The sequence below is a fragment of the Zophobas morio genome, unplaced genomic scaffold (assembly GCF_036711695.1).
Source record: "Zophobas morio isolate AGI-343-1 ecotype UQ-CSIRO unplaced genomic scaffold, CSIRO_AGI_Zmor_V1 ptg000014l, whole genome shotgun sequence".
NCBI lineage: Eukaryota > Metazoa > Arthropoda > Insecta > Coleoptera > Tenebrionidae > Zophobas > Zophobas morio.
In genome coordinates, this window is record NW_026972119.1 from 15805287 (window position 1) to 15822633 (window position 17347).

The window sequence follows — 17347 nt, forward strand, 5'->3', positions numbered from 1 at the left end:
ACAATCCCAAGAAATTCTTTTAGGAATGTGAAATTTTTGTATTTTTTAAGAATATGAAGGATTCTTAAGGGCATTTCTATTGTTAAGAAAAAAATCGAAAATATCTTGGAAAAAACAAAAGGAACATTAAAGGAATCAGTGTCGTCTCTTTCTAAGAATGTGATAGAATTCCGGAAGCCCCTGGTATCTTTTTTTTTTAAGAATGTGAAAAGCTCTTTGAGGTCCCTTGTTTTTCTGAAACACTCTGACTAAATATTGGATGCCCATCGTATTTTGTTTTTGAAAGAATTTAAAGAGTCCCTAATACCTTATTTGAAATGTTAAAAAACCTAGGATTATTTGTATTTTTTTAAGAACGTGAAAATATCTTGGGAAGACCCTGGGGCCTTTTTTTAATAAAGTGAAAGAACTTGTGGACCCTTCGTATCTTTTGAAGAATGTGTAAAAATCTTCAAGTCTGTTGTCTTTTTGAAACATTGAAAAAATCTCAGAGGTCCATGGTGTTTTGTTTTTGAAAGAATTTAAATAATCTCAAGAGTCTATTGTTTCTTTGGAAACCTGAGAATCATTTTAAGAATGTGAAAAATTCTTGGGGTCTTTGTTTTGTGGCAGAAAAAATTGTAAAAGATCCCGGAAAAAGGAAGAAAAATTAAGGCACTGGAAGCCTCAGGTGTTTTTTTATTTTTAAATAATGTGAAAGAACTTACGGATCCTTTGTATATTTTTAACAACGTGAAAGAGCTTTGGGGGTCCTTTTTATTTTTGAAACACTCTGAGAAAATCTAGAGAATCCGTGGTGTTTTGTTTTTGAAAGAATTTGAAGAGTCTCAAGAGTCTCTAATATCTTTTTTCTGGTCTTCTAATAGAGCTATTAAAGCACCCAAATGACGTCATATCGGTGCGTTAATAGAGGAAAGGGGTTCTGAAATAGATCTGGTGTAATTTAGATCACTAAGATTGGTAGCCATGACGAAATGTCAGGTGAATGTCAGTGGCAAATGCCAAATTAAAATTTCCCGTATTTCGGGAGGCGTCAGGACTTCACTAACTTCTTCACAAGACATTTTAACCAATTTTAACTCGAATTGATTCGAATTACAGTTGTTGTTGTGAAAATTCGATCTTCAAATATTTCGCGGTTCCTGTCAGACCAACCCATCACCAACCACGACAAAATTCCCCATATTTAAAAAAACGCAAATTTCAATTAAATTTTGCGGTAGAAAAAATAGTATAACTCTTTCATAAGGCGATTGTGGCACTCATCCTTTATATATAATTCGCGGGGTCTTTGTTTTGTTTGAGAAAAAAATTTCAAAAATCTTGGAAAAAAAATTTACGGACACTGTATATTTTTAAGAACGTGGAAGAAACTTTGGTGTCCTTGGTCTTTTTGAAACACTCTGAAAAATTTAGAGAACCTATGGTGTTTTGTTTTTGAAAGAATTTGAAGTGTCTGAAGAGTCCCTAGTACTTCGGAATGTGAAAGAATATTGGGGATCTCTTGTCTTTTTCACACACTTTTTTGAAAGGATTTGAGGAGTCTCAATCCTAAGTACATTTTTTAAGTATGTGGGAAAACCAAGGAAACTTTTTGTATTTTTTTGAGAATATGAAAGAAGCTTAGGGACATTTCTTTTGTTTCAGAAAAAAATGAAAATATCTTGGAAAAAAAGAACGAAAAATTAAGGGACCCAATGTCTTTTTTTTTAAACGAGATAGAATTCTGGAAACCCCTGGAGTCTTTTTTTTAAGAATGTGAAAGAAGGTCCGTTATGTTCTTGAAACACACTGAAAAATCTAGGAAGCCTATGATGTTTTGTTTTTGGAAGAATTGGAAGAGTCTCAAGAGTTTCTACTTCCTTTTAATAGGAATGTGAAGGAACCTTGATGGCCTTTGTTTTGTTTCTGAAAAAATTTGATTTGAAAAAAATGTAAAGAAATTAAGTGACCCGGTGTCCATTTTTAAGAATTTTAAAGATTGTGGAAGCCCCGAGTCTTTTTTTTTAAGAACGTGAAAGAGTTTGTGGATTCTTTGTATTTTCTGAACAATGTGGAACAATCTTGGGATCTCTTCTCTTTTTAATACATTCTGAAAAAATCAAGGAAGGTAATGATATTTTGTTTTTGAAAGAATTTGAAGAGTCTCAAGAATTCCAAGTACAATTTTTTAGGAATGTGAAAAAACCTGAAGGACCATTTGTATTTTTTAAGAATGTGAAAGATTATTGGGGGCATTTCGTTTGTTTTAGAAAAAATCGAAAAGATATTTGAAAAATCGAAGGAAAATTAAGAAACCTGGTGTATTTATTTAAGAATATTATAGAATTTTGGAAATCCCTGGAGTCTTCTTCTGAAAAATGTGAAAAAAACTTGAGGGTCCCGCATTTTCTTGAAACACCCTGAAAGAAAATCTAGGGAGCCCATGATATTTTGATTTTGAAAGAATTTGAAGAGTGTCAAGAATCCCTAGTGTCTTTTTTTTAGGAATGTGAAACTACTTTGGTGGTCTTTGTTTTGTTTCATAAAAAAATTTACTTGGAAAAAAAGAAAGAAATTAAAGGACCCAATGTCTATTTTTAAGAATGTTAAAGGATTGTGGAAGCTACAAGTGTTTTTTTAAAGAAAGTGAAAGAATTTGTGGATTCTTTGTATATGTATTTTTAAAAATATGAAAGAATTGTGAGCGTCTTTTGTCTTTTTGAAACACTCTGAAAAAAAATCAAAGGACCACATGGTGTTTTATTTTTGAAAGAATTTAAAAAGTCTGAAGAGTCCCTAGTATTTCGGAATGTGAAAAAAATCAAAGAAACCATTTCTACATTTTTAAGAATGTGAAAGAATCTTCAGGACCCCTGTTTTTTTTTTTTCATAAAAAAGTCAAAAAGATTTTGGAAAAAACGAATAAAAGTGAAGGAACACCGTGTTTTTTTTAAGAATGTGAAAGAACTTATGGATCCTTTGTACTTTCTTAAGAATGTGAAATTTTCTTGGGGGTCCCCGCCTTTGCGAAACATCCTGAATAAATCTAGGGAGCCCATGGCGTTTTGCTTTTGAAAGAATTTGAAGAGTCTCAAGAGTGATTGGGAATGTGAAAAAATCTAAGTATAGTTTTAGAAACTTCATTGTACCCTATAAAATTTTATTGGCAATAACGAGACGGACAGTAGTACAATAGCAAGAGATATTTAAACTTAAAGTTGTCGCGTGCCGGTAATCCCCAGATGTTAGAACGCAGAAAAATCCGAACGAAAATGAGCATTATTTTATAAGTACAACTACCTGCTGAATATTTTCCGACAAATTAATAATAATAATAATAATAGTCAATAAAATTTTATAGGGTAGAATGAAATTTCCAAAACTATAACCAATTTGTATTTTTTGTAAGAATGTGGGCGAATCTTCGCGGCCCCTGTTTTTTTTTGTCAAAAAAAACGAACAGATTTTGGAAAAAAGGAAGGAAATTTGAGACCCGGTGTTTTTTTTTTCTTTCTAAGAATGTGATAAAATTCTAGAAGCTACTGGTGTCTTTTTTTTAAAGAATGAGGAAGAACTTGTGGATACTCTGTATTTTCTTAAGAATGTGAAAGAATTTTCGGGGTCCCCTGGCTTTTTGAAACACTCTCAAGAAATCTAGTTAGTCCATGGTGCTTTGTTTTTGAAAGAAGAGTCTTAAGAGTAGCTAATGTTTTCTTTGGGAATGTGATACAACCTTGAGGAACTTTGGCATTTTTTTTTAACAAAAATAAATTTAAAAATTCTTTCGGCCAAAATGTAACCAAATTTATTATTTGACCATACTTTAATTCAGTGTTATTGTTGGATATATAAAATCGATCGGACTGTCACTATTCAAAATAATTTTGAAAGTTACAAAAAACTTTTAAATTGTTCACAATCAATCTGTGACAAATTTTTCATTTTTTTTAATCTATCTACCTGAATCAGTATTTTGTTTTTGTAAGTATCAACTTAGACTTATGAACTTAAGAATATCGTTAATTTAGAGCGCCATTTTGAAAACGGGTTGGCCATATGCGAAAATTTGTCGGTGTCGTGGGGATTATAACGTGTTTGAATTAATGTTGCAGATTATCCAAAACGCACAAGTTAGCTCAATGGAATACTACATATGTGCGTTAACATTGACAGCAGTGAATAAAACTTCATTATGCGTTTTAAACCGTTATTTAGGCTAATTAAGGAACAGAATAGAGTCAGAATTACAGACGTGGTAGCTACAAGCCGGTAGATGGAGGCACAAAATATGACACTGATAGTGTGGTAACGCAAGATGCTTTATAAGGACCCATGTAACATAATATATGATGGCGTCGTAAAAATCGCAAAATATGGGGAGAAAATTATGGTCTTCACAGACGATAGTAATGTAAATGCAGAACTACAAGGTAAGTATTTTGTACTGGGATGAAAAGGAAAAAAGATGGGTCTAGAGTTTTCTAAGTGGAAGGAATTGACCTAAGTACACTAATAATGAAGACATTAACCGACTATGTGGCAGAAAAAACAATTGGATACAAATTGAACGATGGTTTTGACAATCTTCTAGATGTCGTGGTCTAGAATTCTGTAGTTTAGCATAGTTACAATTGTTAGCATTTGTGTTAAATTTGACAAACTGGTTTACGTATTATAACGTATATTGTCGATAGAGACAGACATATACGCTGCTCCTGCTACTCCAGAACACGTTTTAGAGCTAAACCGGTAGATAATTCTATGTCACCATAAATTTTCCCCCGCAATTAGTTAGCCCATCACACAAAAGAAACTTTTAGGGATGCGTCGGTTCCAGCGTTTTTCAGACAATAGGTGAGTGTAGTCGCGGCTTTACTTCGTAATAACCCCAGAGATGCACCTACAACGGCAGGACCATTTCCTCCAAAAAATGATACCACCCCGCAGGATAATACACTAAATATTCATAAAACGTCGAACGGGCCGCCACCTTATCCAGGACTATTATAAGATATTGGTCCTGGGTACAAGTGGCTCCCATTCATAACCCTCACGTTGCTTTTACCGCTCCGTTACCCTCACCTAATTGGACCGTTTGGGGTTGTTGGGGTTAACAAGATAACACTCGAGTTTTCTTTTCAGGTGAATTTACGACAGGTGTCAATTTTCAGGCGGTTAATGGGGCAAATTTAATCTTCTTTCATGCTGGACCGTTTAAACTTGTTAAAATCTCTCCACACTTCTTGGGAAGTTTGCAGCACGCGCCCAGACGCGACCGCAATGACTAATAAATGCGCTCCACTAAATAACCGGATATTAACGAGATTATTGCTCGCCGAAAGCGAACCCTTTCAAATGACCAACTTGCCGACTTTTCCCATTAAACACCTTCCGTTCGGGTTTAATCCCGGTAAAAATACGCCTTTCTTACGTACCGCTCTAAATATTTTCATATTCGACCCGGTCTGCCGGGATTATCCCATAGAAAATTTATCGGCACAATTAAATTTTGAAGGAAGTTTTCGAGTCTGATTTACGAGCGGTTGCCGCCACTACTTTCTAGATTTCGCGATAACTGAGCGAAGCGTCTTATTTTCATATTCCTCGTGTTTTATTTTTATGCGTTCGTTAGAGCGGCGATAAAAAATTATTAGGGATTGTTTATAAGGGAGTCTTGTTCCTGAATGCCGGTGGGACTAGTTAACATGCAAATTAAGGACGTAAAACGGCCGCTGCATAAAAAGAAGTAACGAGCTTGCAAATTTTCACGCTTTTACTAGATTTTTTATTGTTGCAGTTTGAGAGTTAAAAAGTAAACTGCACCTACTATATTATAAACGCTTTATTTTAAAATTTGAATAGCTGGCGGACCTGGACAAGCTTATCCGATAAAACACCCACGGCGCTATATCTACTTTTCATGCATAATTCTTGTAACAATAAAAAAATATTAGAGCAAGAGCCAGAAGCAAGATTAAAAGGCCACCACTTTCAGAAAAAAGAGAGATCAAACACGAATTAAATTTACGACTGAACAAAAACTATACAGCACTAGCAAAAACAGAAATCGATCATAATATTATTCTTCGATATATTTTCAAAGAAAAGTTGCTGCAAGGGCTATTTCTGCCGTCATACAAAAAAAATTTCAGACAGCTTCAGAGCAAAATATTGGTGTGTTATGATTCGACTTTGGAATAAAAATTTACAAATTTATTTCTTCAATGTGCGTTTTGTTATTGTTACCAGGAATTAAATTTAATACAGTAAAGGCTCGATGTTATCTTTTCAGGGCGGAAAGTTCTACAATAACAATATCGAATTAATTAAATATTTCAAACAAGCAGATTTATAGTTATTATTGTTCAGTAATAAATTAGCCCTTTAAACTGCATTGAGCGAGGAAAAAATTTATTTAAACCGTTCACTTTATTCATTTTTAGTTCCTGTTAAATCCATGTATTTTTTAGAAGCGATTGATTACTTTTGGATCGCGAAAATATAAATATTAGCTTAAATCGGAAAAATATTATGATGTTTGAATTCAATTGACTCAGCAAAATTGCAGATAACGTCATCAAATTTTGAGGGAGAAAAACTTTGTTAATTAAATCGTGCCGTTCACACCAAATTGTAAACCGAATTTCACATTTATCAAATCGAAACTGTTAGAACGTTTTCCTAGATTACACACATGTTATTAAATTCCTCTCAACATTTAAAATTTCGTCAGTTTTTTCGATTCCTCACTGAATCAGATTAATATAAATATATACATAATATAAATTGTCAAAACTTTCAAACCAGGAAATTTTGGTCGTGTCTACTTTAGTTTAGCTAAATGTTTATGGGATTATGGAAGCTCGCAAAGAAGAGGTGGAGAAGCCTGACACCTCTGAAACAGTGATACCTCACTGAACAAGCTTACGACATTTATTTTATCATTGATGTTTATGACAGGCGATGACGAGACGGCAAAATTCACAAATATCAAAGTTAACTTATATAATAATAGTAAAATATAAAAGTTAGTCGATAATATCAGGACCGGCTCTGCCCTTGACCCAGCAGGTTGAGCGTCCGTTTAATTAAGCTGAACTGAACCGAATCGGACTCTCTTGAGTGCGGACGGGTCTTGCTCGAGCCGGGCCGAGCTGTTCACGAGCCTCAACCAGGCCGAACTCTGTACGCATACACGAACCTACTAAATCTGAATTATAGTCATAAAATATAATCGAAGTTGAGAAATTTCCCTCACTGCAGTCACTGTGTTCCAGATATGTCACTGAAAAGACCTAAAAAATGACCCGCTGTATTGTTTAATTTTTGATACAATAAGCTGTGTGGTGGACGAGCCAGCTTAGATCCACTTGACGAATAAGATCCGAGCCGAGCCTAGATTATCGGACCTTCGGACCGGACCGAGCCAAGCCTATAACATGTGCTTACTAAAGAGCCGAGACGGGCTATGCAATCTAGTTCACAAACAAGCCCCAAGCCGAGTTTAGGATATCGGAATTCGAGCCCACAAAATCTCGACAACTGCGTTTTGTGGGTTTTTTTAATGAGTCATAGGGATTTGATGGGAATAATAATATATAAATATATAAACAAACACTTGAAGTAAAAGCTTGTTATTGTTGCTGAGAGACCATTTTTCCCGTTTGTTACCTGCTTTAAGCATAAATTTTATATCCTCCGGACTTGTGCATTTTTTCTACAACTTCTAGTAAATTCCAAATAATGAAAAAAATACATACAAAAAATTTTTACATGTTGAAATTAATAAAATTGGAGGAGTTTTTAGCTTTGCTGCAAAATGAAAAAAAATCCGAAAATACACCGGACATTGCTATCAAAAAGTTCGACTACTCTTTTGGGAAACCAAATTGGAAATATGGTCTGTGATTTGAGTAACCGGGACAATCTTATTACCAGAATATGGTTGGTCAAATTATAAGTTGAAGATTTGAGTTTGCCACCAAATGTCCTATAAAAAAAATACCTAGTGTGTTTTTACTTTTAAGTGGCCTATTTTTATATTTTTTAACATTTTATAAATTATGACAAGGTATTTAGATACATGGCAAGGAACAGAAAATAAACTACTGCTTCTGAGATAGAATATGATTAGGATAAATAAGCAACAAGGTTGATAACTTTTTTTCTAATTATGTTTATGTCGTACTTGGAGTGGACGACCGTGCGCTCGATTATCGCGTTTCGGGCAGTTCGCCCGGTCCCGTCCCGTATAATCGCACCTTAAGAAGGTGAAGTAATACCCAGTTATTTATTCAATGGCCCTCCAGCTTAGGCCCATGTAAAGTATAAAATCCGACCCTTGACCGAATTTTTATAGATCTCGTTCAGTGCTCAATCCGCCCACTTTTATGCTACATAATACTGCACACGCAACTTTCGAATTTTCTATAATAAAACTAAAATAATGGCACGCCGGCCATAAAACGCCTCCAATAAAACGGGTGCAGCCGCGTTAAGCCTAATCCTCACCTAGATAATCGGCAGTCACCGCGACGACCACTGTTGCCAGAACCACGATGGACCGAAAGCGCGCGCGTTTTTCACCCATTGGACCTGCCGTCGGGTGCAGGCTGAAGCCACATACCGACTGGTGCGACGCCGACGACGTCGACGACGCCGCGACCACGATGCATGATTGAAGCGCCTGCGTAACTGACATTTACTTCTTGTTCGCATCGTCGGCCCGACTTTAAAATGCTTGTTTGTCACGGAAAAGCGGAGCAACAACAAACAAGCATGTGCCGGCAAATTATGACGACGACGCGAAGGAGGGCCGAAGGGACGCTCATTAACACGTCGTCTATTTGTTGCGGTCCTCCTCGAATCTGACGCAAATGAGGTGGCACGCGTGGGTCCGGTGGAACTGACCGGACGAAATAATGTGGAGATGTATAATCAGGGCGCTTTTAGAGAAAAGCGTGCGGATTTCGAGGCGTTAAAATTTTTATTCGGAGCTTTTCCGACCACCACAGACGTCTTTGTCGAGCTTTAAGAATGTTTTGGCAAATTGCTTATTAAAGGTGCATAAACACATACGACGTCAGTTTAACTTTCATATAAGTGTTCATGTTCTGAATACCCTTTTCCGAATAATGTCGTATTAAAGTTTTTTTTTCTCCTCATTTTTCTTCTCCTAGCCCTCCGTACCTCTTTCATCCAACTTATACCTAAACCATTTTCACTCAAAATTTTCTTTGTACTTTCCTCTCCCTTTTTCAACTTTGTGCACTCTTTCTACAAACCTACACACCCTATCATCTTCATCCATCCAGAATCTATTTTCACCCTCCTCAATTCCACACCTGAATCTCCCGAATGTCTTTTTCGGGCAGTCCTCGATTATTATTCCCAGCTATTGACCATTGCATCTGAACAGGCGATCAATTTTTGAAAAATTGATATAATATTGCTAGAATAAATGAAATTAATTTCACAAGTAGTTTTTTCGTTTAAATTGTGCTACATTAATAATTTGTACTTACAATTTTCCACAGTTTTACAGAAGTTCGGCGTTTTCTATTTGAAAAACGCCTTTGTTTTTCGTCCATTCCCTTAATTTGTCCTTTAAAGACGATTTGGGTTTGGGAATTTTAATAAATGATATAAACACTAGATGATAAACGATTTTTAAAACACTTTAGCACTTTTGACCTTCACTTTACGAAAACCCAACATGAACTAATTGATATAGGAAGTGAGCTCGAAAAGAAAGTAGTAGAAGGGCTTGGTATATTTAACACATCAAAGCTTTTCCTAGAAAAGCTGGAGACAACTTTTGTCGGGGTCTCTAAATGGGTATTTTAATTATTTTAACATCTACCTACATACTTAGCTGTGCAATAAAATTTTTTCTTTGATGGTTTACGGAGAAAAATAGATTTGTGTCCGACCCTTTTATCCAAAACTCGGGTTGGATTATCTTTCTTTATACTTAGTACCGGAAATATTAAATGTGACATATGCTTTGGGATATAGAAAATTCAGATTTTAGAATAAAATTAATACTCATGATCAAAAATTGGCGAATAGGCAAAAACAAGTAGGGCTCAAATAAAATGATTGTCTCAGGTACACATTTTTTACTACTTTCATGCATTTGCCGCTTTCACTCACAATATTTCCCTCTAACTTTCCATACACCTTTCTGTATTTCGGTCTTTTTCTCCTTCCGACACTCTAGCAATATCTTACATTCTTCTATTTCATCCATCTTGTCCTCATACCTGGCTGCTCTTTCCTACTATCACCCTCAAGTTTTCCCTTTGTAATTCCTCCTTTACTATGTACCTTGGAGTCTCCTCAGATTCATTATCAAATCCCCAGGCCTCCACACCGTACACTACTTAATATACTTTCCAAAATATTAAATATCATCATCCTCCTTCTACCCAAATTTGCTGTCCCCTATTTCCCAGAGTATCCTTAGTACCTTAAATAATGTAAACCTCTGGTTGAACCGAACTTCCAGGTACTTAAATTCATTCCCTATTCAACTTCTTTCCCTTCCCTTCCCACAACCATTCTACTTCTTTATATTTTTTCCCTACGTTCACTTCTATTTTCTTCCTTCTCATATTTCATTCTAACTATTCTTTCATCCCCCTTTCATTCCTTGAGATAATTACCTAATTATCCGCATAAGCAAGGGACTACACCTCATCTCTTTTCCTAGGTGTAACCACCTCCTCCTTCCATTGCCGTAGAACTTTTCCTGGTACGTGTACCTCATTCATTATCTCTACCAGTCTTTCTGTCATTCTTTCCGACCCATACTTCAAGGCTTTATTCTGTATTCCGTCCCTCCCCATTTTCAGGTTCTTAATCTTTCATAATCATAATACCTCTTCCTTCTTTATGAACATTTTTTTGTGTTTTTTGTGTTTCTGTATCTTCCTTCTGCGTCTTTTCTACATTTATACTTCCGCTTAGCTGCTTCATAAAGTAGTCTTTCCATACTGGCTTGCTAATTTCTTCTGACGCATTCTTTCCTTTTTTTTTCAATCTTGGTTTAAGTACTTCCAAACTTCTTTGACCGTTTTTACTTGTCTTAACCTATTTTCTTCTTCATTTCTTATTCGCTCTTGTCTTTCTTTGCATTTTTGCCTATAATTTAACCTTGGGTTCCAGTACGATGTTTGCTTCACTTTTTCCTTCCCCGTTGCAGCTTTGCAGCTGGTTTCTTACGTCCTTTTCCGGTTAATTGCATTCTTTGTTTCGCCATTTCTTCCTTCTCCCTTTTCTTGTTGTCTACGTTATGGGGATGAGATTTGAATTACAATTTCGTGTTGAAAAAAAAAAAATTAATCAAGAATATAGTTAGACATAGGCAACCATGTGCACGTTTAGTTCTTTTCTGGTAGTGGATAGTTCTCCTAGGGAATTTCTGTTGAGAAGGTTGGTAGAAGTTGATTTGATAGCTAAAGCGTGGTTTGTTTGGTGTGAGTGAAACAATCTAATGAGTAAGCTGCGTTAAGTTTAGTTGGTTTGGTAGCCAGAAAAATAGGAATCCCTTTGTTTAACGGCAATGAATCGTAACGACTACGACACCACAGTTTCCTCAACACGCGTAGCTAATTCTTACGGTTTTTCCAAGCGGAAATATGCGAATTTTCGATAGACGCTAACACGTGGTGTAAATTTGTTTTATTTTTTGTAAATTCACAGTTCATGTTAGGATTTTAACCGTATACTGGTTCGAACACAACTTAACAGTCATCAGATTCTCCAGATAAAGTACTTGCAGGAGATTTCACCAAATTCATTTAGTCAGGACTCATCCTTTGTTTATCAAATTATTAATAAGATTTCTGGATGCCTATACTTGAGTGTTATATTATAACACTTAGTAATTCTTCACACAAAATTCCTAATAGTTCATTTACGGAAGTTAAAATTAACCTAACGTTGTCCCACTCTGGGAAATGGACCCTGAAAGTGCGGTAGAATTCATAACATCGTGGACTGAGGTATGCGGATTAAAAGATTTCTTCCCTTAGACAATTATTAACATCATAGCATCACCACATCACCGAGACATTTTTCTCGCAACACCGCATGCATTTTGTGTTTATTTCGCATGTGTTTTGTCTGGAATAAGCTGGGGACAATCAAGTATAAACTCCCAAAGCTAATGGTTTAAGTAACTAATCACTTCGATCAAGTGTGGAATCATTTAACATAATGTAAATTCTTTGTTTGAATTGTTGATCAAGTATGGTATTATTTAACATAATGTAAATCGTTTGTTTGAATCGTTGATAAAGTGTGGCGTAATTTAACATAATGTAAAATCTTTGTTTGAATCGTTCATAAAGTGTGGCATAATTTAACTTCAATTCTTTGTTCTGCAGCAGCCATCTTGATAGGATTGATCACATTTCTGGGAGACATATTTTTGATGCATTTTTTTTTGAACGGCGCATTCGTCCAACGCCATTTTGAACCTCCAGATTATCTGCTATGTTTTTTTTTGTGTGTTTGTTTGAGAGAATATAAAACGATGGCCCACAATGTAGCTCAATAACTTCACTTTTAAAAATTAACAATAAGTCGGACATAAAATATTAAACTCATGTAATTTTGTTAGCTTTGCTATTTTTCACCTCATACGATTTTTCCCTATCACACAATTTTAGCTTCAGTAATTTTCTTTGCTGTATAATTTAAATTCAACGTAAATTTTCATGTTCTGCAGTTTCTAACCTCACGTAATTTTTTTGTCCGCACAAGTTTTTTTCACACCAGATCCCTTTTGTTTTATAAATTTTTGCTAGTCTTTTCTTTATCTAAATATTCTGTTGATTAATGCTTCCATCGTGTAATTATCTGATGTTCAATCTTAATCTTAGATGAGAATTCTTTGCTATTTCAAATTTCACGAGTTTGTATGGGGAATTTCAATGTTGTATATTGCTCTTTTTGAAACTTTAACACTTGTTCAGTTGTCGTTTAATATCAGAGTTATAGAAAGTGAAAATTTAGAATGGAATTGAGATAAATGACACAATAACACGTGGCGGAAGCGGAGTGCGCGGTTCCCTGTCGAGTTGGCGCGGTCGGGATAACACAATGCTGCCGGCTTATTTACTGCCCTGATTTCCAACCACGAGTTTGCGTGATAGAAGAGTGCTGGGCGGCATGCTTTCAGATAGAATAGAATTACCGTCGTGGTGGGAGAACAGCCACAACCAGGAGTCCTAAACTCCGCTGGTGCTACAACGCTCCCTGTGGTTAATTTTGCTGTGTTCTAGAATGAAATTGAGATAGTTCGATAGCCACATTTTTATACCGCTCTGGTTCCGCTGTCGCTGCATACAGTTTTTATTAAAATTTTGTCCTCCTGTTGACTGCCATAATTTAGATTTGCCGCCCCACGTCAATGGATGATTATCTCTTAGGACTTAAGTTCAAAAGAAGAAGATAACTGATGAAAGTTTAAAAAAGTTCTTTATATTTGAATGGAAAGAAGCATCGGTTTCATGCACTTTGCATAAAAGTGCAGAAGATATCGCACGCGTACTCAAAAAATTCTATAGGAAGACGACAAGGCATTAAAGAACTAAGAATGGAGAGTTCAGTAAGAGTTTCGGTTTGAAAAAATAACTTAGATAAAGTAAATTTCAAAAAATCTTAACATAGTTCTATTGAGAAACTTGGAAATTTAGAAATATTTCAACCTTCCAGAACTTAAGTCAAGCAGAATATAACTGACGAAGTTTCGTAAGGGTTTTCCATATTTAATGAAAGATACATATCATTATTACACGACGTTTTATAAAGGGATTAAGAAACCAAAAATGAAAAGTGCAGTACGAGTTTCGGTTAGAAAATCTCAGCTATATAAAGTTAGATTCGGAAGAACTTAAGTTCAAGAAGAAAATAACTGACGAAGTTTTGTAAAGGTTTTCAATATTTCAATGGGAGAGAATACTATTTTGACACACTTTTGGACTGCTTCGATCATATAATTGTCTGATGTCCAATCTTAATCTCAGATGAGAATTTTTTGTTATTTCAAATGTCACGAGAATGTATGGCGAATTTAAATGTGGTTTATTGCTCTTGTTGAAACTTTAACACTCATTCAAATGTCGTTTAATATCGGAATTATAGAAAGTGAACATTTACAATGGAATTGAGATAAATAACACAATAACACGTGGCGGAAGCTAGGTGCGCGGTTCCCTGTCGAGTTGGCGCGGTCGGAATGACGCAATGCTGTCGGCTTATTTATGGCCCTGATTTCCAACCACGAGTTTGCGTGATAGAAGGGTGTTGGGCGGCATGCTTTCATATAGAATAGAATTACCGTCGTGGTGGGAGAACAACCACAACCAGGAGTCCTAAACTCCACTGGTGCTACAACGCTCCCTGTGGTTAATTTTGCTGTGTTCTAGAATGAAATTGAGATAGTTCGATAGCCACATTTTTATACCGCTCTGGTTCCGCTGTCGCTGCATACAGTTTTTATTAAAATTTTGTTCTCCTGTTGACTGCCATAATTTAAATTTGCCGCCACACGTCAATGGATGATTATCTCTTAGGCTTAAGTTCAAAAGAAGAAGATAACTGATGAAAATTTATGCAAGTTCTCGATATTTGAATGGAAAGAAGCATCGGTTTCATGCACTTTGCAAAAAACTGCAGAATATATCGCACGCGTACTCAAAAAATTCTAAGTAAAACGACAAGGGATTAAAGAACTAAGAATGGAAATTTCGGTAAGAGTTTCGGTTTGAAAAAATAACTTAAATAAAATAAATTTCAAAAGATCTTAACTTAGTTCTATTGAGAAACTTGGAAATTTAGAAATATTTGAACCTTTCAGAGCTTAAGTCAAGCAGAATATAACTGACGAAGTTTCGTAAGGGTTTTCCATATTTAATGGAAAGGTACATCATTATTACATGAAGTTTTATAAAGGGATCAAGGAACCACGAATGAGTACGAGTTTCGGTTAGAAAATCTCAGCTATATAAAGTTAGATTGAGAAGAAGTTAAGTTCAAGAAGAAAATAACTCAATTCAATATTTCAATGGAAAAGAATATTATTTTGACACACCTTTGGAAAAGTGCTGAAGATGTTAATAGAAAATTATTTAAATTAGGGGATCTTGTTATAAGTGCAGAAGATATCAGATGAAACACTAGAAGATTTGTATTGGAAAACGAGAAAAGAATGAAGAATGAAAAATGTAGACTTCAGCCGAAGTTTTGGTTTTAAAAAGAGACCAAATAAAATGAATTTAAAAAGATCTTAACATTTATTGAAAACTTCAAGATTTGAAAATAATTCGAGTGCATTGTGGAATTCAATTTCAAGTAGAAGATTTCTAACGGTGATTGGTACAGGTTTTGTCTGCTTCAATGGAAATGAACATGAATTTGACACACTAAAAAATATACGCTGTAAGAAGCATATTTTTGAAGATTATAATAGAATTCGCATCAAAATCTTCGACATTGCAACATTATTTTAGAATTCATATAAAATAGAATCTTTAAGGAAAGGAACATTATCTTGCTACACTTTGTACAACTTGAAAAAAAAACATTAAAATTTCCAAAAAGTCTGACATATACAAAAATATTATGCTACTTTCTAGAAAAATTCAGTTTACAACAAATAACAATAATGATATAAAGATTTAATGTTTTGTTCTAAATTTAGATTTATAGAGGAGAATCGGTAAAACATATAGAAGCTTAAATGAATTTCCAATAAAGAAAGTTCACTCGTCTGAAAAAAACCAACAGTTGCGCCTACGCAATCGAGAACTGAATATAGGTATTATAGAGAAGATTGTGGAATAATGAAATACAAAACTGACATTGAAAATATTTAAAATTGTATTAAAAAAATAACTATACGAGAAATCCATCAACTAGAGAACTTTCTTTACAAACCAGTGTCTCAGATTCAGAACTGTCTGTATGATCAGTTGGTCAACAAAGAACAAAGCTAATCCAATTTGCCGTGTCCTCGTTGTTCCTGTATGATTCCTAGACCACAAAAAATAAATCCTCCTTATTTGTTTAAAACGCATTTGTTCAAACCCAGTTGTACCACGTAACAACCTAAGAATCATCCATCCCTTCCACGTCGTCTTTTAATTATACACACAATGCATTCGGCACCGGCTAAGACCAAATCAGAAAAACCATCATCCCTGATGACAGGCCTTAAACCCGTGTCCCTGACCAAAGCCGAACGCACTTTCACTCCTGCCCGGTCAAAATATTGTTCGATGAAAAACGAGCGTTTGTCTTCGCCTTTTATCCGGCTCAGCTCTCGCGGAAATGAAGTTTCCAGTTTTTGCCTCGTTATTATTTCCTTCGGTCAGTTCCACCGGAGTGAAGCGTGACACCTCATTTGAGTCAGATTCGAGGAGGACCGCAATAAATAGACGACGTGTTAATGAGCGTCCCTTCGGCTTTTCTTCGTGTCGTCGTAATAATTTGCCGGCACATGCTTGTTTATTGTTGCTTCGCTTTTCCGTGACAAGCAGGCGTTTTAAAGTTGAGCCGACGATCCGAACAAGAAGTAAATGTCAGTTACGCAGGCGCTTCAATCTTGCTCAGGGAGACGAGTTGCAACAATGAGGGGGCTGAAATAAAGTATAATTTGGAGATGCAGGGACTCAGAGAATATGGAAGTTTTAATTTGATGCATTTCCGACGACTGGGGCAAATTGCTTCACGGAGTAACTGTAAATATTGCATAACTGCATTGTTTTATTTGTTAACAGTAAATGCAGCGCAACGAGTAAAATTGCAAAAAAACAAATAGAAATATTGCAGTACCCAACTAATTGACAATTTATACTTATTTAAATAATATATAATAATGGACAGTTAAATTTTGTTCATTGTTACGGCATTTTTCGATTCCGGCTGTATATCGGAACATGACCATTTAGGTTTTATAGACGAATAAAACACAGTGTCACTACTAAATGAAAATATGAATATAAAGTACTGCACAAGCACAACTATTTAAAAAAAAAACTTTTATCACCACAATCCTCAATTCGTAGGATTATACTGCAACCAATATGATAAAAATTAATATATATTTCACAAAAACAAGGAATCTTATATCAGTCAGTTACAGCTGGAATTGTCGGTTGTCACTCGATGGGTTGCAAATATTGCGGACTACTGAATCAAACCAAACTAGTGGGTTTGAATCAAGCCCAATGCATCTTTTGAAAAGATAGATAATATTTCGACGGTTCATTGTCAAGACTTCATTATAATATTTGGCGGAGATGTAGAAGTATTGAGTGGCCAAATACTCAATAACTCAATCATGATACCTTCA

General features: G+C 35.3%; 1 protein-coding gene across 2 annotated transcripts in view; it reads right to left on the minus strand.

The window, feature by feature from the left end:
* LOC135128994 (neurotrimin-like) overlaps positions 1-8599 on the minus strand; it is a 263914-nt gene extending 255315 nt beyond the window's left edge. For both annotated transcript variants that reach the window (XM_064056078.1, XM_064056077.1), the window contains exon 1: positions 8494-8599. In XM_064056078.1, coding sequence (XP_063912148.1) covers positions 8494-8572 — 79 coding nt within the window. In that variant the 5' untranslated portion in view covers positions 8573-8599. The remainder of the gene's footprint in view (positions 1-8493) is intronic.
* Positions 8600-17347: the final 8748 nt, after the last annotated feature.